This window comes from Aphis gossypii, chromosome 1, assembly GCF_020184175.1.
Source record: "Aphis gossypii isolate Hap1 chromosome 1, ASM2018417v2, whole genome shotgun sequence".
NCBI classification, from domain to species: domain Eukaryota; kingdom Metazoa; phylum Arthropoda; class Insecta; order Hemiptera; family Aphididae; genus Aphis; species Aphis gossypii.
The window spans coordinates 37,712,139-37,736,648 of record NC_065530.1 but is presented as its reverse complement, the minus strand read 5'-3'; the positions used below and the strand labels follow the sequence as shown (position 1 = coordinate 37,736,648).

General features: G+C 28.1%; 3 protein-coding genes across 3 annotated transcripts; 1 reads left to right on the top strand and 2 right to left on the bottom strand.

The window, feature by feature from the left end:
- Window positions 1-527: 527 nt before the first annotated feature.
- Window positions 528-9,621, bottom strand: LOC114120225 (solute carrier family 12 member 3). The gene is made up of 19 exons (XM_027982068.2): window positions 9,115-9,621; window positions 8,021-8,293; window positions 7,808-7,961; window positions 7,391-7,740; window positions 7,190-7,304; window positions 6,973-7,109; window positions 6,443-6,589; window positions 6,127-6,367; window positions 5,943-6,064; window positions 5,736-5,871; window positions 5,465-5,676; window positions 5,144-5,385; window positions 4,887-5,062; window positions 4,405-4,537; window positions 4,211-4,320; window positions 4,038-4,152; window positions 3,826-3,971; window positions 3,661-3,772; window positions 528-2,286 (listed from the first exon to the last, which is right to left on the bottom strand). The coding sequence occupies exons 2-19, from the start codon at window positions 8,285-8,287 to the stop codon at window positions 2,151-2,153; spliced, it is 3,051 nt and encodes a 1,016-aa protein (XP_027837869.2). The 5' UTR covers window positions 8,288-8,293; window positions 9,115-9,621; the 3' UTR covers window positions 528-2,150.
- Window positions 9,622-9,763: 142 nt separating this feature from the next.
- LOC114120226 (immediate early response 3-interacting protein 1) lies at window positions 9,764-12,749 on the top strand. Its single transcript, XM_027982069.2, has 3 exons — window positions 9,764-9,984; window positions 10,076-10,171; window positions 12,501-12,749. Exons 1-3 carry the CDS (start codon window positions 9,894-9,896, stop codon window positions 12,554-12,556), a joined length of 243 nt encoding a protein of 80 aa, XP_027837870.1. The 5' UTR covers window positions 9,764-9,893; the 3' UTR covers window positions 12,557-12,749.
- Window positions 12,750-14,612: 1,863 nt separating this feature from the next.
- LOC114120238 (loricrin-like) lies at window positions 14,613-17,127 on the bottom strand. The gene is made up of 2 exons (XM_027982092.2): window positions 16,962-17,127; window positions 14,613-15,985 (listed from the first exon to the last, which is right to left on the bottom strand). The coding sequence occupies exons 1-2, from the start codon at window positions 16,977-16,979 to the stop codon at window positions 15,272-15,274; spliced, it is 732 nt and encodes a 243-aa protein (XP_027837893.2). The 5' UTR covers window positions 16,980-17,127; the 3' UTR covers window positions 14,613-15,271.
- Window positions 17,128-24,510: the final 7,383 nt, after the last annotated feature.

Sequence of the window (24,510 nt, the reverse complement as noted above, 5' to 3'; positions counted from 1 at the left end):
TATATGTCTTCGCAGTTATTAAAAAAAATAATTAATTAAAAAACAAACTTAACCATTTTCATTAAAAAATAGAAATAACTACAATTTTTGTGTTTAAACAATTAATACGATAAAATATTATTTAAGTATTATATTTTTTTAATTTAAAGCTTATTTATTATATAAACAAACAAACTGCCTTAAATCAAATAATAATTATTAAATTAATATTGTATTGATTAAATAATCAAATAATAAATGAAAATAAAAAAATGCATTTTAACATGTTCATTATTTCTGTGAACAAATTTATTTTTTTTAAACAAATATTATAAAAAAAAAAAAAATGCAAGACTTTTTAGGTAATTGTAAATTGGCTGAAAAGTGAAACATATCTTATTAAGTTATAACTTTAAAAGATATAATTTCAGATATAAAAAATGTAAAATTAAATCATTCAATTAATAAATATCTAATAAATTTCGTATAACTATTTATTTGCATACACAATATAATATTATATATAGTCAGAAAAAAATATTCCAATATATTTCTAAAATAAGTCTTTTTTTATTGCTGGATTATAACTTAGATAATAATTATGTAAAGTTTACTTACATTACGTTTTATAAAAATATATTTCTACTAAAATATATAAATTTTATTAGCACAATACATTATGTTCTCAAATATATTTAAATGATTTTTTTGAGCACAAATTGAGCATAACAATGGTAAAGGCCACAATGAAATAACCAAAAAATTATATAAACTGAATTCATTTGTGGATTAATCACAGACATCTCAATTCTAATAATATTAATAAGTTTTATTATACATATTATAATATTATGTTTTAAATTACTCTGTAAATTTCTATACAGGTTCATAAAATGTGTAATGCTAGTAAATTGACAAAGTAGGTAAAATTCTGTTTCCGTAGTATGACTAGAATACATCCGATGTCTAAACAATTTTAAAACTCAGTAATACAATAATAACTGACAGTAAAATATGTTTTCATTCAATTAGATAATACAGACAACCATATTAGCATGGCCTTGGACATGTTCAAAAATAAATAAATAATAATACAAAATTATGGCCAATTAATTATTATATTAGACATTGATTAGTTATAACATTAAAATTTATTTACATTAGTTCATCGGAGATTTTATGGTGAGTAAATTTTAAAAACGTTTAAACATTATGCATATATAGATGAAGACTAAACACATTTAGTTATGTTGTATATTTATGTTTTATATAAAAAAAAAAAAATTATAAAAACTCCAGTAAAAATGCATAGTAAAAATATCTGTTTTTGAATATTTAAATTTTCAAATAATGATTTTTTGCGAGTAAATATCAACCATTCTTCATTTAAGAAAGTAAAAGATCCTCACACACAAAAATTATAAATTCAGATTTGATTATAATAAAAGTTGACTGTTTTTGTGATGACTAAATTTTTTATTAAATCTATGAACAAATTTAAATTAAGAAACATGGTAATTTTAGAAGAAAATATCAAAAGTAATAATAAATATAAATTTCAGTAGGCAGATGTTCCATTTAAAATAAAGATGAAATTTAATGATTGATATGTTTACTAAAATTAATGTTATTAAGTTTTATCATTATTTCATAAATTATGAATTATGAAAGTATAAATTATTATAATATAAAATATATTATAAATTATACATCAGAAAACCAAAAATAATTACTATGCATTAATAACTTAAAATGATTGAAGTACGTCAATTAAATTTAATATTATAAATAACAATTTTTATACATACAAATATATGTGTATAACATTTAAATGAGATTCTTTTAAAAATAAAAATTAATTGTGCAAAATGTGTTTAATTTATAGTAAGTACCTGTGTTTTTGATATCATAAATTACAACTTTATAATATTATAAAATTGATGAAATAAATTAATGAATTATAAAAATTGTATACAAAGAAGAACTTAAAGAAATAAAAATATAAGAAATTAGTAAAAAAAAAAAAATATTTTTTCTGATAAAAAATATAGTAAAACGTGATTGTGGCAATGAGTCATATTAAATTGTTGTTTTTTAATTTACTTAAATATTATTACTTAACATCACTTTACCGGTATTTAATAGAGGAACAGTACTTGAGCGAAAGATGCTTAGGAATAAAATGTAAGTACAGAGTTTTGGTTGCCCCGCACTAAAAGAAATGGAGGCATACCTTGTGTCAATGTCTCTAGCCAGGACATATACAAAGAGGCTGGTACTACGTTTTTTCTAGGCATTGGTAAAGTCCTGTAAAAAATATAATCAATTATAACAAAATATAATATGATCGTATGGTTTAACAATATAAAAAAATAAACATAAATGTTACAGTTAAGTGTTGCTTCAGTTATTTTAATGAAACATCAAAAAATTATTAGTAAATATTATAAAATTAATACTTAATTATTCCAAGAGATACGAGTATATACAAACTAAAACTAATTTTTCCTTGCCACAGCACTAGCTATAATAAGTAATTGACGAATGAAGATAAAAAATAGAGCAAAGTAGGTAAAGAATAAGATAGCACCCCATAACCATAAGAGTGAAGTGATTATATCCATTCGATGATCAGAATAGATATTTTATTCATTCCCGTTTCTCTTTCTTTTACTAATATAATTATACAACTATTAATTTATTGCTCAAAAGAATAATAGGTCATATGCCATACTTGTGAGTAACAAAAAATAAATAATTATATGTTATCAACAAATTGTATAATTATCACATTCAATAACTTGAGTACAAAATCTCGATTACAAAAATTTGGAATAACAAATAAAAAGAAAGACAGATTTATTAAATACAAAATATATAAAAAAAGGAAAGTGAAAAAAGTAATATTTATTGGAAAAATAATACACTATTGTATAATTCAGAATACCTACCAAACATGCATTCATAAATAAGTTTAGTTTAATGGTTTTAATGTGATATATAATAGTATTAGTATTTTTATTGAATATTTTAACCAAAATTATTACAACAAGATTCTATCTAATGACCTGTTAGACTATATAATTATAATCCATAATAAATAGTAAATTCCTATATTTCATAATACATTCAACTTCAATGAATATTTAATTCATAAGCAACTCATTATTTCATTTATACTCTTATCCAAGAGAGAAGTAAACTGTCTCCTAACCAAAATGCGTCCAATTTTATGTGTCTCTTGCCTATTTAACACATCGTAGGTTCACCAACTGTCAAATAGTGAGGACACTAGGTTATTCTGTGACAATAGTACCACGGAACGACTGCTGCCATCTGTCTACATATACGAAACAGTTTACTTCTCTCGTAGGCTAGAGTATAATAAAATTATTTAATACTCTAAACTGTAATTTAATATTTAAAATAATCTACTAATATTATATTATATTGTATTTATTTATTACATAAAATTAACTATTCTATTTATAGATAGAGGCAAAACTTTTAAAATTATCCAGGGGAGAGGAGGAATAGAAGAGATTTGAACCACCTAATATAAAGCAATGCAATACTTTTATATATTTCTGATATCAAAATAAATATATGTTTTACTAATAAACATCTATACTTTTCAGTCACAACTGTTATTAAGCTATTCAGATGTTTGGTACTACTTACATTACAATTAAATTAGCTTCTTGTGAATTTTCTAAAAGTAGCTCTCTTAACCGAAGATGACGGTTTGTTTTTTCTTTCATTGCTGTTAACTCTGACTCTTTTATACCATCATCTATAAAATGCAACTTATTTAATATTTTGTATATGGTTTTTAGCAATACATACTTTCACTATTTGGTCCTTTAGGCTTATAACTTTTAATCAATGCATCATAAAAAGCCAATGTTTCTTCATGTGGTTTCCTCATAAGGTCTGTTATTACTAACAAGTCTGAATAATCAATACGAAATTTGGCTAACAAACTAGCAATACTGCAAGAGACCATACATTAAAAAACACATATTAATAAATTATTAAAAAATTAATAATTCTTTTACCTTCTTTGTTCAAATTCCAATTGATCCTTTTTATTAGCAATTGTAAATACTCTCAATTTACAAGACGACCAATTACCTCTTGTACTTAAGATATACGGTAAAAGTAATGTAAGGCCTTAATTAAGAAAATTGAATTAACAATATTATAAAACTTTACAAGCACAATACTTTACCTCCATCATCATATAACCACCAAACATCAATGGAACCTTTCTTTTGTTTACGTTGAAACCGGGTGATCTCATTCATAGTGTCTTTGGGTAAATCATAACCATCAGTTCCTCTGTAATATATCATGTATAAATTAAATATTAATTTATTTAAAATTATTAAACATTTGTTGATTTTACAATTCTTAAAAACTTACTTGACAATATTCACTTTTTGATTTTTATTTAATTTTGTTTGATCAACTTTATCATCAGTAGACTGTTTATTAAATGGAGATGATGGTTCTTTGTTTAATAATTCATTTTCTTCATCACTATCATTTTTATCAGCTGTAAAAGAAAATTAACAAGATATTCATTTAATTTAAATGAAAATAAGTACATGAAATGCAAAATATTAAAAACAAAATTAATTAATTAATTACAATTTCATGAAAACCGTATAAAAATATACTAACCAAATTCAAATCAAAATAATAAGTCTCTCAAGTATAAATGCTTATAAAAACTAATACATTAATTATTTTTTTAGAAATATATCATTAAAAAATGAGCACGATAAAAAGTTAATTTTTCAATATTCACTAAAATAAAATCAATTTAAGAAATATTTACTGCATAGAAAAAGTGGTTCAAAATACAATGCAATAAAAAACAAAAATCAAAACTTGATACTTACTAACTGTAGACATTGACTGTGATCTACTATGCAAAAATGGTTCTTCCGATAGATATGATGCTTTACGATTTACCATCATATCAAGTTGCATTTCATCAATGAGAACTGAGTTTGAAAAATTTAGACCAGATTTGACACGCAATATACATACAGCCATATGAATATCTAAAGCTTTACTACAAAATTATAAATAAAATTGATGATTAATTACAAATTAACTAAAAATAACAGTTTATATTAAATTGCGTGGTACTTACTGTAAAACATTAAAGTACATATTTAAATCTTGAGAACTACATTTGAACCAATTGCTTTTATAACCTAACATAACAATATTTGGTTTCAATTTGCCTAATCCAACTGTTTGCATTAAACTTTTTGCGCCATCATCAAAATTAGTACCATCTATTTGAACATAAAATCCTTTGATTTTGTGGTAACATAACCAATTTATGGCACGTTTTGAATAAACTTCAAGTAACTTTTGTGAAGATGGAGCCTAAACATTTTAAATTATACAAAAAAATTTGGTTAAAGTGTGATTGGTTTCAATATTTTAATTTAATAAATTAACTTACTTTGATAATATTTCCACAAACAAGTAATGACAAATTTTTTGTAATGAGATGTGCAAAATCAATTAATGATGGTCTAGCAGATGTCATTCCAGTAAGGACAAGCAGTTGAGGTCTAAAATTTTTGACATGATCTTCGACCCTGATAAGATTGTGAACAGCCATTAGGGCTTGTTTGTATGTTTGAGCTTGGGTACTTGTACCCCAATTGACATCTGAAATAATTAATTTCTAAGTACTTGAATACTTTTTATCTCAAAATCAATAAAATTACCTGGTTTTTGATATGATACTATTAAGTACAATGCTAATATGGCTGCTAACGTTACTAGAGCTGTTCCCCAGCTAATAACGAACATCAACACTACACATAGCATTGAACCTCCTAAACTTAACCACATATTATACAACTGAAATAAAAATAAAAATAATTTATCAGTTAAAATAAATGATAATGAAAAATTCATTATAATTTCTTTACCTTAAAAGTAGGACGCCATCCAATAGGCTTAACTAAAGATGCATGAAATGTACTAAAATTTATTAATGCATAAACACTAAGAAATATATTTGATATTGAAGGTAATATTGCATTCAAGTCACCTATAAGTACCAAATGCATTGTTATTATCAATAATTAAATACAATTCTAAAATATATAGTACCAGGAAGTATAAACAGCAAAACAATTATAGTAGTCAAAATATCAGCTCTTATTGGCTCTCCTGATTTATTACTAAATCCAAACCATGAAAGATTATTGTAAATTCTATCATTGCATAACATTTGAAATACTTTTGGAGCAGCTAAAAATGAAGAAAATGAGGCTGTTAATGTTGAGGCCAAGATACATGCGTATACTAATGGGCTAAAAAATGCTATAAGTCCAATAGTCCGATTGACTGCCTAAAAATTGTTATCAAAATAAAATAAACAATACATTTAAAAAAATGTTTTACTTTTAAATAGGTTTATACTTACATAATGTTTATGATCATCAAAATTGGACTTATAATGTGGATCTTGATCTATAAATGTTGAACCAACCAAAATTGCTATACCAATGTAAACAGAAGAAGAAATAAAAATAGATGTTAAGGAACCTCTTGGTATAGCTCTTAATGAATCCTAAATAACAAATAAAAAAACATAACATTTATATAAACATTTATTTTTGCTATAATGCCTTAATCATATTATCTCAAAGTAAATACTAATGATTTATGTATTAAAGTACACCAAATTTCAAAACTTTTTATTCAAGTATGGAAATAAATATATAAAGATTGTTTGAGCAATTTAAAATAGTTCTTTTACTTATGGTAGCTAATGTTACCATTATCAAATATTTAATGCAGATATTAGTATTTACTATTAAACTTCTTAAGAGACAGAGTATAGATTAAGACATACAAAAATATTTAGTTATTTTATACTCAAATAAACTATATAAAACAACAGTTTTATAATATATAATAACTTAAAATTGTGTAAAAAACAATTTAAATTACCTTTAATTCGCCTGATTTATTTGTTCCTGCTAAAAATCCAGATACTGCAGGAAAAAATATACTAAACCCATACCAAAAACTTTTACACCAATCATCAAAAGTTTCATTCTTAAATATATTATTGTTGATTGCATCCCCTAAAAAAAAATACATAAATATTTTTAGTTATACAGTATTAAGAATATACTGAACTTGTACTATTATTAATTATTCTTACAGCTAAAACCAATGAAACCTCCATCTCTTTCAGTTTTACTCTTTGGTCCATAAATAGCTCCTATAATTACATCTAGAATGGCTACAATCATAAGTACTAGAACTGCTGCGTGTACCTACATATTATTTTAAAAAACAACAAAAAATGATAAATTAAATAATATATAATATAAGTAACAATGTAACATTGTATTTTATTAACCTGAATTCGTGACCGAATGCCACCTAATGTTGCACATAGCAATGCAGCTGTTAAACAGATTCCAAGAAGTCTCATATCTTGTACCTCACCATCCAATATAGATAAATTAAATGAATTCATTAGAATCTGCACCATTTCACAAAAGCCTACTGTATGCATTGCACATGCAGCAGACAACGCTATAGAATAGATTACACCAATACAAGCACCAAATTCTGGCCCAAGAGAACGAGATATCATAAAGTAAGTACCGCCTTCTTTCAATACACCATTTGTACTGATTGCTGACATAGATAAGGCCGTTATAGTTGTGATAGCACCACCAAACAATATTATAACAATTCCTGAAACTAATTTTTATTGTTTAATTTTTAAAATTTCTACTGAAGATAATATAAGAAAATAAAGTTATATTACATAAACCAGTAGTACAAACAACCCATGCTACTCTTAAAAATAACATGAGGCCCCATATTTGTACCAGGTTACGGATAAGAACTCCTTTAATCCACCCTTGTTCATGTTTCTTTTTTGTTGGTCTACTAGGTTCATTTTCTTGAGCTTCCATATTCTTTAACAATAAATGTATTATAAAATGATAAGTAATTTTGATAAGGAAAAAACACATACTTTTTCAGCCAAATCACAATTATGTAGTTCATCCAGAGTAGGTCTGCATGCAACATGCACTGACATAATATTTCTATAATTATCTAATCTTGGTAATGCTTCACGAGTCAGTTGCCGAAAACTTTTATATTTGTTATCATCCGATGATGCACTATCTAATCTTGTCCTTTGAGGGGTTTCAGAATCCACCAATTTTACTTGAAACCGGGTGCGTTTTGTATCTGAAACGACACTTTTCAACTCAACTTCATTTGATTCGGAGTCCATTTTTATCTAAAAAAAATTATATATTTATAATATATTAAGCAATAATTAATTCATATAACCATAGGTATAGGTAAATGTATAATTAAAAATATATCAAGTTTCTAATTATATTTCTCAAATCAAGTCAGTACCTACTTATTTGCCTCAGACTTAAACTAATGAGTAAGAAATGACAAAATATAATTAATATCATATTACCTACCTACTGTTTATTTTTTTTTCATTATTTATTTATTCATCATTGGCAAAATAGGTATTTACATATTTTACTAGGTATTTATATTATATGATAAATTTAATAATTTATTAACTCTAGACATATTATTATAGCGCAAAATGCCTAAAAATGAAATAATTTAAAGAAAATAAATAATCCTAAATCAATTTATTACAGTAGTTATTAAATTCTCAACTGAGTAAATTTATCAAATCAATATATCATGGAAATCATTTCTTAATTCTCATCAAATCTATAATAAAACAAAAATTCAATAAAATGCAGTAAATAAAAAACTAATAAAATACCATTAGACACACCGATTGGACAATAAGGTGACACCTTGCAATGGAACATCTAAATTGTATTGAGAACAGCAACAAGGCAATCAGAGAGAATTATGAAAAACATTTTTTGATGATTTATAACTAACAATAGAATGTTCCCTAAATTCTAATGCATAATATCCTTCATAATTTATCACCACATAAACTCTGTCTAGTGAATATAATGCATGAGCAAGCTTTGAAAACCAGTAAGACAGCGGTGCAACTAGGTCGGGTATGAGAATGCTGTCAGTCATCGCCGTTAAAAATAAAAAACAATTTACCTGATTGAAGAGCGAATCAGTTAAATGAATATGAGAAGTAATTTCTTCTGTCAAAATTCCGTTGTCAAATTCCACGGTGTTGGACGACGATGTAGCGATCTCAACAACGTCGTAACATCGCCTCACTCGGTGTAGTGCACGTGCAGCGATTAAGTCGGTCGGGTAATTCGGAGGAGCGGACGCGCGCACGCTCGATCTACGCACACGGGCAGCATGTCGGGCACATTATTCTGTTGTTTGCGAACGAAATAAAAAATACGAAATCGTAGATACAACGGACACGACTTGCACTTCACACTCGACCGGCGTTCGGACGGCGGGGTCGACAATAAGAGTAATAGTGAAACGATAAATTAATGATAATTAAGTACCTACTTAATCGTTATGAATTTTTTTTCCTCGTCATTATTACCTGTAAGCACGTATAAATGAAATGTTCTTAACTCGAAAAACGAAATTCTCGACCCCGACGTCCGTCACTTCATAGTCCGTAGACCGTTATCATGTCTTGGTCTGCAAGTTCTGTGTAATGTGTAGGTTAGAACGCGATACCGATAAGGCGTCGTACAAGCATGGAAGAAATTTGCCCGCCATTTATTTCAAATGTACTATCGTCCTTACATAGATAACAGGTTGGACACGTAATGTGATAACGCTTGCGATTTCAACGATTTCATACAACTCTGACAATAACAGGGTTCGGAATTTCGAATTATTTTTCCGGTAATTTCTGCGGTGTAGCATTATCCGGCTTTCCCGTCGGGTGACGAGCTACAGACATGGGATTTTCATTGTGGACCCTGCTCGAGGCTTCGCTATTGTGTCTGAACGCCATATGCATCCTGAACGAAGACAGAGTTCTGGCCAAGTGTAAGTATCTATTCACCAAGTCGGCGAGCTGTTGATCCATATTATTATTATGTTATATTCATTATTTACCTCGTATGGTTTTGTTTTTTAGATGGCTGGTCCACGGTAAACCGAGAGTTTGAGGATTCCCCGTCCACAAAAACACAGATACTGGCACTAATGAAGTCTATTCGTACAGTCGTTAAATGTAAGTACCGATAGCCTCATTAAGTAAATTTCTATAGTTTTAATGTACATTAAGGAAAATAGTACACATTGAAAACTTCATTATGTTAAGCTTACTAATATTTATTCCTCTAATGCCACCATGTAATATTTATATTGTGTAAATATTTTTATATAATAGACTACCTATTCAATATAATACCGACTATAGAAATTTGATAAGAAACTTAGATAGTTTTTTTTATTTTAAGAACTAAATTATTTTTTTATCATGGAGTATATAATTTATAATAATATATTAGTTTATAATAATTCATTTTATTGAGCTTTTATTTTGTAAATAATTATTTTTATACTTATTTAAATTGTTATCATATATTTGTTAAATTTGTATTGATCTCTTCTTATACTAGTCTGATAACTTTTACCTATTATATTATTTCTGTAAAATCAAGATACAAAATAAAGTCATTTTAAAATTTATATTTAAATTATTTTTAAATTATATAAACTCAAATACAATTAGTGATATACCATTGATGTGTCTAGTTAAAAAATTTTAAAACTTAAAATCCATGTTAAAATATTTATGTATAAATTCATTAGTTGGTTACAAAGTTGGTATTAATATTTATTATATTTTGATCTTGTTTACCAGTAATATAAAAGTAAATTATATGATCTATGTTTATTTAAGCTCTAAAAAAAGGTAAATTATTTATAAATAAGATTACTTAGTTTTTATTATTGTTTTTTTAAAGTTTAATAATGAAAAATTAATATTTATCAATAGCAGATAAAAAGTTTTGCTAGATCATGTATATTCAATGAATGCCCATCGAGTTAATGCTTAGACTGAATATTAAAAAATTGTATTCGAAATGTATACTTTGAAAAACATACTTCTTTACTACTTACAAGATAAACATTATATATTTTCAAAATTTAAGCTCTTTTAGAATTAATTTTAAATTGTGTTTATCTTAATTTAAAAATTTAATTAGTAAATAATATATTCAGAATATTAATACTTACATTGTTTATCCAACTATCCAAGACAAATCTTGATTCTTAAAAAAAACCTAAAAAAAATATTTACTTTGATTGGTAATATTGGTCAGTGATTTCACATTTAAAATTAAATTTATCGTTACATATGAAATAAAATTCATAGTTAATATTAGTTATTATTTTGACTTATGACTGTTTATGACAAGTGATTAGCTTCAAAAAAATCCTAAGACTTAAATATGAAGCACTGCTTTTTTTAAATCGAAATTTATATTTTTTTTTTGTTGTTTTTAGTTACCCCAAACACGGTTGTAGCTAAATATTCTATTATTAATTTCAAATAAATTATTTAGTGTCTCATCAAATGTTTAATCATGACATGTAAGAAAACAATATTTATTTTTCGATTTTCTAATACTTAGACAATTATTAGAAAATTAATTTAAACACAATAATTGTTAATTTGTCTTTGAAAACGGTATTTACATTTTTCCCAGTTGTTAGAGCCCCCCATTCCATCCAAACTATACTATCAATATTTTAATATTTTAATTGTATTATAATTTAATATTATCTTATATATTATAATTATTATAATGCATTTTATATTATTTTGTTTCTTTTTAAGTTTTTTGACCCGATAATTATACCGGAGCGAGTTATGTGACTGTAGATTACAATCTGTATTAGATGCCCAGGAAACTAATGGTTTACTATCAAAATTTATTGTGCTATATAACAGATTTTAATTAATACGATACTTTTCTCTACTAACGTAATTGCTTTCGTTATGTGTAGTAAATATATACTACGATATACACTCGTTTTACATAATATAGCCCCGTATTGTAGACCTTTATTTCATAATAAAATATTAAAAACAAAAATCTATATCATATTATTATAGCCATCATAATGTAATATTGTAATTTGACAAAAAATGTTTTTCGAATTGGGTCATCGTAAAATTAAGTTGTATGTGAATTAACCTGCATGCGTTGCAGACTATGTATATTATATATTGTTGTATATTATAGGTATAGAGTACAATTCTGTGAATGTATTATACTCCTTAGGTCATAGATGCGTTGTAGTCTTGTAGACGTAACTACATGTTATATAATGCAAATGGTTAATATTTCCGTGACTATTTCCACAGTTTTAATTTTAAAAATAAATTACTTTCATTTCATTTTACGGTTTCTTGCAAGTATATAAGTTTGTTGAAACACTGTATATGTTTACCCTTGTTAGACATTATTGACGAAATCACCTTATCTATATATACTTCAATATATTATATATTTATTATAAATGTATACAATTAAAATTTTTTTCAGATCCTCTCATAATTTTCAACCTGCTGATCATACTTGTCAAGAGTCTCACAGGATAATAAAAATTTAATTCGTTTACAATGAAATTATGTTGTTTATATTTCGTGTAACTTGTTATTTGTAAAATTAATATTCTAAGTATTACACTTATTTATATATTTTATATTTGTATGTGTATGTTGTACAATGTGCGTATCAAAGCATTTACCATCTTATCATAAATAAATTATTACTTTGCTAAAAAAAAAAAAAGGATTTGTCTCATTTGTTTTCCTATTTGATACCATGAACACCTTACTGATTACTGCGTACTTCCCAGTTTCCACCACGTACTCGCGCGCGCTTAGCCGAGTCCCATACCTAATTTATTGTCGTTGGGCCGGATCGGAGTAAAAAAAAAAAAAAGAACAAATCTATAAATAAATAGGTAAATAGCGTTCGTCGCGAAACTATGCACGCGCGAGATTTATTTCGCAACATGCATTACTTAGCCGTGGTGGTATATATATACAAGAGGCACCTATAACTATCTACGTATATATATTAGCTATAATCGTAATTATTATGCACGTGTTCGCGTTGAACAGATTGGTTATTAACGATTAGAAACGCTGCTAAAACCACTCCGGTGCGTGGTGTGGCAACAATTCGCATTGCTCGTGTACTCATACGCGCGGTAATGGATATATGAAGGTATTGGTGTACTGTGCCTAAGTCTGCGCCTACTATCTACCTGTACGTCGTGTTATTATATAGTTACTGCTGCTATACATTATATTGTGTACAGCCGCCTAATTTAATTAGTAATTTAAAAATCCGCCATCGACGTGTATATTACATGCGGTTGTGACAACTGACTATACAACAGGTACGCTTTATGCCCATATAGAAAGAATGTGTGTATATCGGCTACCCAATCCCACGTGATTATGCTTACCTATTATTATATACTCACGATAAAAACGTCATCTGGATTTCTCAATTTTTCGTCCTGTTTTTGGCCGAATACCCAGGAAACCTTGGCCGCACGTTTGTAAACAGTAAAACGGTAAGAATAATTGAGTATACACTTTCGTGATACCACAAAAATGACAATATAACTATCCTATGCTGTAGGTACGCGGTGGCGGTAGCGGAGATAGGGACATGTTGACGGGTCTTTATTGTTGTGCAACATTCATAATACTGTAATCTATAACCCAATTTCAGTGCGAACCGCGAAGTTTTCGTCGTTTTATGTTTACGATAATATTTACACTTTACATACCCATTATACAATAATTATATTTTTAAAGAATTTTCGACGTTTGCAATTCAACAATACCTAAGAATGTAATCTTTAGAATGTAATAGGTATATACTATTATGTTATTTTTTAATAAATGTATACGAATGCATAAAATATAAATATAGTGCCTATGTTCTACATAGTGTATCTATAAGAATATCTGAGCCATGCACGTCACACGAGAATGACCTCCGATTTTAAGTACAAACTTTTTTGATAGATTATACAATTTGTACACATATTACCTCGATGTATGTCTTATACGGAATATTATTTATGTGAAAGAGCTATACTCTTTGTAGTTTATGGCATGCATGTATTATACAATATCATTAAAATAACATATCATAATAACTCAAAAAAAACGTAACTGCTGTCGAAAGATATGTGAATAAGAGAATGAAGAAAATATCCGAAAGTGTAAGATGTTACAGCTAGAGATTTTTTTACGTGTGAATATTCATCCTTGCACTATTACAGCAATAGATTACTAAACACCTAAATAGGTAGGTAACCAATATATTATGTGACAACGAAATGTTATAGCAATAGCTTTATACCTAACTTTTGAAATTATTCTTGACTCGGTGTTAACCACTGCGCATCATTGGCCTAATCACATAATCAATCAATGTATAGGTTCAATAAATTAGACCTAATTACACCCAAATGCAGGTTCAAAAACTCATGACTCAGCTATATAGCAAAACGATGATGTATACTTTGTACAAATTGCCTATGGAACTATAGAGTTCATCGTTATATCCTTTAATATGTACGTGTAAACGACAATAAATATAAGAGAATGAGTAAAAAAAAACACGATATTTTATAAAAAATAGATTTTTTTATCTATCATCTTTTGGCCGTATTGTTTTTGTACATAGAAAAAATGATCAAACAAAATATTACATTTAGTCTAATATTCACTATTGTAATATTATGCGATATGGCTAAATTTTCGACTACACGCGTATAACAATAGATAAAAAAAACATTATAATATAATATATATAACAAAATATAAAAAAAAATATAATATATTTCAGAAAAAATACGAAAAAAATGTGCTCTTTCTCGTCGCCGGCTCCTTGTCGGTGATCGTTGCGTTGATGACGATGACAATAATAATATTTACATTAATTTGCTGTTAAGGCGCTACCTATATACATAGGTATAATGTCATCCACACAACGACGCGTCACGTTATTACAATTATTACAATATTACGTACAATATATAATGTGTATCGTACACTCGCGGTTTATATATTTTGATATTATACATAATATCATCGGTTTACGAGTGAAGAGAGAAGACGATCGCGAGTGCACGACGATAACAGTAAAACAAAAAGCTGTGTAGATGACGTGACGGTCTGGCGCGGCGACGTCGAAAGAGCGGAGGAGTCTGTGTACGTTATGTATGATGATGATATTTTATGCGGTTGAGATGGTTGTCGACGAGCCGAGCGCACCGGCCGCTATTAGTAAGAGGACGACGGCACTCCGTAGGACGAAGATGGCCTGGAGGGAGCTCCGTAGGAGGACGACGGGCCGGACGAGTAACCGCCACCGCCGGACGAGTATCCGCCGGACTGTTGGAATTGAGCGACTTGGATGGCCGGTTTCACCTGTTCCAATTCGACGCCGACGACGCGGCTCGAGTACGACTGGGACGGCACTCCGTATGAGGAGGACGGGGCTCCGTATGAGGAAGATGGGGCTCCGTATGAGGAAGACGGGGCACCGTATGATGAGGACGGGGCGCCGTAGGACGAGGACGGGTATCCGCCGGACGACGATCCGGAGTTTTGGGCTTCGTCTCTGAGCACGATCTGCTTGATCTGTTCGAGCAGTTGTCCGTCGACGTACTGTCCTTCGTATGTGGACGGTCCTGGTGCTACTGGTACGTAACTGCCGCCGGACGAGTATCCGCTGCCGCCGGACGAGTAGCCGCCGCCGGACGAGTAGCCGCTGCCGCCGGACGAGTAGCCGCTGCCGCCGGAAGAATAGCCGCTGCCGCCTGACGAGTATCCGCCGCCACCGGAAGAGAATCCACCGGACGAGTATCCACCGCCGCCGCCGCCGGAAGAGTAGCCGCCGAAACCGCCGGACGAGTGGCCGCCGCCGAACGATGGTCGGCTGTAACTGCTTGGCGGTTCAGCGGAGACGATGGCGACCGTGGCTACGACGAGACACTGCAACATCACAAAATGTGTGTTAAATACGATGACATGGAATCAATAATAATATTATGTAATAATATATTTTTACGTCCGTTGGATTAAATGTGTTTACAGACAAAATCATCAGACCTACAATAACTTGTATGATATGCTAAATGTAATTTCGTGTTAAGCTCGTTTTTATTTCAAAGCGTATTTATTTATTTTTCACATCGAACGTTTTTTACGTTTTAAATTTTTCTATTCGCCAATAACGATACTATAAAATGAATAGATAAATTTTATTTAAATAATATAATATATATTTATTTATTTTTTTTTTTTTGTGGCAGATTTAGAAATAAATGCTTGCGCGTGTTTAGATCATATATTTATAGAAATTGCTGCAGTAATATTAAAAATATCGTACTTTACCGTCAACTGCCACAGTTGGTCTGGAGAAGAAAAATATAATTTACACAAATATTATATTATATGAGTAACGATATTTACGTTTTAGGCCGCGTACACATAATATACGAGTGTGGAGTACATAGAATATAGATACACTGCAGTAGAATACGGTTTCAACATACAGTGAAAGCTCTAAATACAATGACCGTCTCGAAGTGTACGAAATTTAACGCTGGACTATTATGATAATACATAAAGTATATTTTATTTTATAACACAGTGTTGTGCGGTGCATAATGTTTGTACAATATGAACGGATTTAACGTGCTAAATTAGTAAAAAATTATTTGTTTTTATCCAAAATGTTTTCGTTTGAAAGTAACTATACTGCTGTGTTGCACTTTTTTTCTATTATTATTAATTACTAGGTATATTATTCACTGATATAAAAAATATTATAGTCTATATAGACGAACAACCGAATGACTACTATCTGCAGCTATAGATAGGTCTCATCATCGACGATGGTAAAAATCAAATAATAATAATAATTATAGATAATAAACGAATAAAAATTCATTTAAAAGTAACTTACCAACAGAAGACCGTTCATTTTGAATATTTAAAAAAATTTACTTGTAATATAAAAAACAGAAAAGAATAACCACTAAATTCACTGACTAGTCACCGAACTTACACTGACAATTGGATGGCTGTATGTAATTGCTCAGCTATTTTATACAACCACCACCCACCTGCAGGACACGGCGCGCGCGCTTGGTAGGGATTGAAAATGAAAGGAACGAATATTAAAAACTTCTTTGCAGATTCCCAGACTAGTAATTACATTATATCCTAATATAAAGTGATTGTAACTGCTTAAATCATAAGAAAAAAAGATATACGTATATAAAACTGCTGCAGTACACAAGTTATAATCCCACGATAATTGTTCGTTTAAAACGCACTGTGATGTTATATAAGTATATTCCTATAACCTATATACGTATGGGAAAATTAATAGAATTAATTTCGTAAAATGTCTAAGATTAGTGTGACTTTAAAATTATTTTATTTTACAATCCTAAACAAAAGGTATGTACGTGTAGTTGAATGTATATTGTATATTGTGTATACCTAACGTGTTACATTATAAACTATTTTTTCATCTATTTGAAACATTTCAATTTGACGACATGTTTTTTTTTTATTATTATTGTTAGCAATTCTTTGAATATTAATGATTGATAAAAATTAAATTTAAACCAAGCATTTTTTCTCCCAAAGAAAGGAGAAAATATTTTTACGTGGTATAATATCTAGATTCTAGATATATGCCAATATCGGTGCATATATGTTGCATAGTTAGACTTAGTATAGGTTTTGAAAATAATAAATTAAACATAATAACTCAATAGATATTTCTAAATTCGAATAATCACTATTCACTATCTATCACCCAACGCAATGTATTTAATAAATAGTATATAGATATATTACGAAAAGTAATTCTAATATTATGCTATGCTTGTAATATACCGAAATAAATTATTGTTTTAAAAAGATTAGTCATTAGTCATTACATGTATGCAATGTTCATGAGATTATTGTAATGCTATCAAACATCTCTAAATCACTTCAAAAATATTTAATATAATGTAAAATATATTCTAAGTTTATTTTTTAACATATAGGTAGTATTATACTTTCAAAGCGCTTTCTTTATTTTAAGTATTATTGTTTAGAGATACAACTGATACAAGATACATAATATTATGGTAAAGTATATAAATATTATAATTAATAATTCTCCGAATAATAGGCGTAATTATCATAAGCACGCCATATTATATATTATATAATACATATACATATTTGTACATTTCCTTTAATTATAGTTTTTATTTTCCTTTCATCTATAAGGATATATATACCTATAATTTACATGGTTTATCTGATCTAAACACTCTTAATTATGCAAATAATACTTTTAATTAATATTAATAAAATAAGTATTAATAACACAAGTGGCTTTTTATATTATAATTATAAACGAGTATTCATTAATGAATATTTTAATAATTTGTATTCATGTTGCATAGTAACATAAATAAAACATAAAATTGGGCAAATAAATGATTTTGCAACATATTTTATAGATCATAGTATTCTTTGATAGGCATAAACTAATTGTTTAAAAAAATTTATTTCTATTTAATATCTACTAGAGTTAAAATAGATATGTAATCCACCAATATATACCCATGCATAGATTTTTTTCAACTCATAAATCAAAAATAGTAGTTATTTGTATACTAATAAAAAAACAATTAAATTATAATAAGTAACAGTAATATTAGTAATGAATTACTGTACTTTAATACAAGCATTTAAAATATATAAATATAAGTAGTGATAATCTTAATTTAAAAAATCTGTAGAACACAAATAAATAAAATATACCTTCTAAATATTAATACAAATTTAAAGATATTTTTATTTTATTTAGTTTTTGACGACTTAAAAATTAAAATTGACTTAGATGTAAAAACCGATCGCTAGAGGTAATAAAATGAAATAAAATTAATAATTATAGTATTTTACATTTTACATTTTCTCAAGTCTTCAATTGAAATTATTTGTAAAATAATGAATCCAAATTATATCATGATAACACTATCTGCATTATGCTAACATTTTTTACACCTATTTCTTAAACTTGAATTATTTGTCATTTATGATATATTATATAATTTTTCTTATAGGTATACCTATTTCTTAATAAAATAATTCCTAGATAAATTATCCAATAATAATATGAATGATTAAAATATATTTTAAATTACGTATAAACTGAAGGTCATAAATCATCCATCAATGTTTGATCTCCGTATTATAATTTTTTATAATATATTATATAGAAAGTGCATATTCCATGTTTACGTTTACGTCATGCAACTATTACTGAAAAGTTGTTTACAGTTTTTTTTTTTTTAAATAATGTTTTTCAGTAGATATAGCCGTATGGGTAATGAAGTTATCTCGTTATTCTTAAGGATTAAAAGATAATATTTGTAAGTATATTTATTTATTCTAACCATGGGTATTTTTTAAATGATTGTTTTCTCATTTGCAGATACCTACGTCTTTAATCAATAACCGATACAAATTAAACGTAGGTAGTCAACACGTACCTATCCATAACCATTTAATTATCGTCTACTACATATGATACAACAGACGTATCAACATATTATTAAGTCTTAATTTTGAATAAGGTCTATCGATGTACTTGAAAGATTGATCATTTCTTAATAGAAATCTATACTTATGTGTATAAGACATAGAGGACCATCAAAATCGATAAGAAAAAAAAGCGTTTGCGATAAATTAGATAAGATTTACATTCACAAAGTATACATGTACAATGTTATAGTTGCCTACTATTATATCGTCATTCGTCAATTTTTACAAAACGACCATAGTTAAAACCTTAACCTGCAGTATAGGTAGTAACACTAGTCAATAGCGGATCCAGAAGTCACCCAATGGGAGGAGGGGATTTTCACAAATGAAATATCGGCTTTCAGTGAGTTCCAGCCCAATATTATAATTTGTAATATAAAAATTAAAAAATACAGCCTAGGAGGGGACGATCGCCCCATCGCCTCCCCTCGTGTCCGCCACTGTAACTAGTAAGTACACGCGATATGTGAAGGGTTGTGTTCAGAATGTTCAGATAATTCTGTACCACCAGATTTTCATTATAGCTGTATCTACCGTTGTCCATATTATATGATGCAATATCGGTAACAATATACGGATGAGTACCGCGTGTGAAATAATGATGTAAGAAAATGCGCGTTCCATCGGGTTATATTCTATTATTATATCTGATCAGGTGAAAGTAGATCGGTGAAATATGTAGGTCCCGAAAAAGACGCGACGACAACTTATAAAAAGTAAAAGAAAAACGTTTCATTTTCCTTATAAGGTTGTAACGGATATAGTACCTGCATTCAATCTTGTAATGAGATAAACGAACCATTATGGTCACTTGCCCGCATGGGTGGCGGCTCCATCATATGGTTTCCATTTTTACTATCCATAATATTTGGTAAAAGGTAGATGGATAGGTAAATTTCATTTAAAAGTTAAAACCCATTCACTGTAAAAACTTTTGGTGTTTGGGGTGTCCCGAACTTTTTCCAAATACTTACATGAAGTGGTATGTATAAAAATCGTCATTATAAGGTTGTACAAGACTCTACAATAGGTATGCAGATGAACAGAGCATAATTAGAAAATTATTAGTTGTCATGATTGAGATTCGACTGGACAACTGGTTCTGTTGTTTAATGTAGACTATTTTTATACATACTATTCCACGAATCTCGATTATATCAACGAATTGTATTACTATATTATACGGTCGTAATATAATTACATATTATATTTTTCTTTTTTTTTCTTCGAATAAATCTCACGGTTGTAGACCACTTCACATTTGCTGTTGACATAACACCGGAAGATTATGCCGTTTTTAGAGCTCCGCGGACTACTTAGCTATATATACCTATTATAATATACTTGCAGCGGATAACCTGAATAATTAATACATGCAGCATTGCAGCTGTTATAAATGTTATCTAAATATAGGTGATTTATTCATGAAACAGCATAATAATATATTAATACTATGTTTTATTTTAATCAAAAAATAGGTGGATATCAGCAGTGAATACTATTTATTATATATTATATATATATTTAGTTGTATCGCGTGTTTTAAAGAGCGATATTGGTTTGTTATAATATGAAAGTGAAATAATTTCGGCACATTTAAAAAAAAAACATTAATAAGAATAGATTTCTTAAAAGTTAAAGTAAAAGAAGAAAAAGTGGTAAGTCAAAAGTAACACTATTTTACCAACAACCAATTTTCATTGCTTAAACAGGTATAATATGTCCATTATCCATATACAGATGTTATTACATTAGGCCCTACCCCTCCCCAAACAAATCTACCTTTAAAAATGTTCCGACTTCCAAAAGTTTTAAAAAACCATACGTTATATGTATAAATTACACTGTCTTAAAGTTAGTTAAATCGTTTAGATTCTAGTTCACTATCAAACACTTGTCCAGTTCAATACACAGTGTTAACATTAAAATTGATAACACGACTAGGTACCTATATAAAATCCTCAATTTATTTTAATTATTTTGTGTAAAAATACAATACATTTTATTAACTTAAGCTTGAAAAATAAAAGTAAAAAGTAGGCACCTATTAGAGAATTGATCAATCTTGTGATGTAATTAGTACCTAGTATAATATTACCATCTATGTGTAAGTTTATAATAACAGACCAAAATTACAATATTTCAAGGACAATCGATTCGTATATATTTATACATTAAATTAGGCGACTAGGTGTATTATAATATTACAGTTGGCTGGATACATCAAAATATTATCAGTTATTAGTTCTACACTTTTTAATATAAAAAAAATGCACGCACATCATGGGAAAAAAATAGACATCTGAATAAAGCTTTTATAATTCTTACGCGTACAAATTAAAATGATTAAAAAATTATTTATACTTATTATAGTTTATTTATTATAAAGCTGTGAAATCTTCAACCTTGACCTAGAAGATTTTTTCTATTAGTTTTATAACGTTCGAAATTTATTGTCCGTCCAATTTTGTTTGTACCTATCACGCATATACATAGTTATAGGCACCTATTTATATTATATCACGATAAGTTATTACTGTCATGTGTCTGGATGCGATTGACGTAAGAAACTATAAAATAAATTAAATAACAAATTGTTGTTCTGTGCTGTTTTTTTTGTGTAGTTTTTCATTGTATCTGGCACCTGCAATGAATTATATTATAATAATTGGTGATTTTTTTTTAACGATTCTAAGCCCATTATGCAATACGTTTATAACTAGACATAGCTATAGGCATATACCTCATTATCACTGTTATACTATGCAAATTGAATAGCTTTAAAACTTTAAAGTGCCTCGTCGGTCCAATGCAACTGCAGTTGTAGACTGTAGTTATGATGAACCCGGTACCTATATATTTTATTATGCATTTTATTACACACGCAAACAACTGAAACTACTGAGATTATGTATCTAATAAAATTAATATTATAGGTAGGTGCATAAAATATTTTAGTCGTATTTAGTTGAATGTTTGTGTCTGCGGTGCGCGTATATAGTTATATTTTAATTTTATACATTAATACATTAAAGATCATAAATATATCATATACACGCCATGTGCTACAAAAAACCATTAAGTCTTATACATTATTTTTTTGTATTACCTATCATTTTATTAGTATCTGTAAGCATATATTTAATGAGAAGCAAGTGAAATTGTGAGATCTATTTCTTTTTCAAAAAATAAATAAATAAAGTAAAAGATTCCGTAAAATGTTTTTATATTTGTATCCTTATTTCTTGTCAAAGAATATTTTACGAGTAATAAAATATAGTTAAAGTATAATTAAATTGTGTGATGTGTATAGATTAAAATTTTTAAAAAATTATGAAGTACCTGTCAGTGACCTTTTATTTATTAAAATTATTTATTTCGAAATATTTTAATAACTATTAAATTCTTCCAGCTGATAGTCTAACCTAGCCAAGACCTACTGATTTAATTCGGTCAAACGAGTATTATAGAAGCCAAACAGATTGCTGATTAGTAATTCTGGACACATATGTTTTGAGTACAAATGGTTCGTTTAACTTTGAAACATCAAAATTAACCCAGAAAGATGGCGTGACTTGAATTCCAGTGTGTTTAGTATATGTTTTAGGGTTATTATGCAATGCAAACAGAAAAAAAAGGATTAAACATGAAGTAGGTAGCTGCTTTGAAGCCTCGCTAGAATATAGTATATTCTACAAAATATAATAATAACGAAATATTTGAACAGTGTATCTGTTTAAGACCGTGTAATACGCAGATAAAGTCTTTTTGCAGTATGATAATTATTATGCATATTATGTAAATAATATTATTGTTCTCCATCTTTTACCTATAGCTTAAATCTTTTTATATCGGCATTATGTTCTTCTGAAAACTTGATGAAAATAATAAAATGATAATTTAATAACTTTTAACTGTTCTTAATGGCGTTTAAGACTTTCGTAAATGAACCCTTTCTCGCAAGTAAAATGTACCTAATTTATCATTATTTTATCCACTTTATCTATGTATTAGCCAAAAATGATTTTTATTACTTTAATAGTTTAATATATCTAAGAACAAAAAAAAACAATGGTCGTAATTTATTTTAAGACATTATCTCTTATTGCTACATTTCTCTTTTATTCATTTAAAGTACACGTCATATATTATCAGAATTACAGCCTTGGGAAATTTCTTTATTTTTCTTCCGGGTGAGAGATTTTAGTTTTTATTAAACATGACAATAGGTAGGTACTTATCTAACGACTAATACTCTTGCAAGCCACAACCTTAACCAATTTGGATAAAATTTCAAATTACAAGGCCAAAATAGTTAATCGTAAAATATACTAGTATGTATTCTATAAATAATTTGAAAAATATAAGTAAATTCAATAAATGTATACTTTTGTCATTTTTACATGTTATGCGTGATGTCTACATTTATTATGCACCGGGCTACACCGCCACATGCAATAAATGAAGCGATAGCAATTCACAAAAATCATAATTTTCAGTTTCGTATAATGTACCTGCAGATCTAATATAATTTATGACTTTCTTAATTCATTATAATGGTTTTTTTTTTTGAGGGGGTGGAGAATTCCATCGTACCGATTTGATTAATAAAAACAACTTGGTAGTAAATTCTATAACCAATTTTGGTTTTATAATCTATTTAATACGCTTTAAAATGGTACCTGACACTTGTTGCATTAATTTTTAATATATACCTAGTTGTAAACTTGTGTTTGCATTACAATCATAAAATTATTGTTCAAACTCACAGGTTTTTATTTAAGCTCATAGTCAATAAAAAGTTATTTTTTTTTTAAATTTTAGCAGTTTTTTACGGTTTTATTACTGTATTGGGCGGGTGGTGTCATCGGATTGTTAAGTAATTTTAGCTGCAGGTC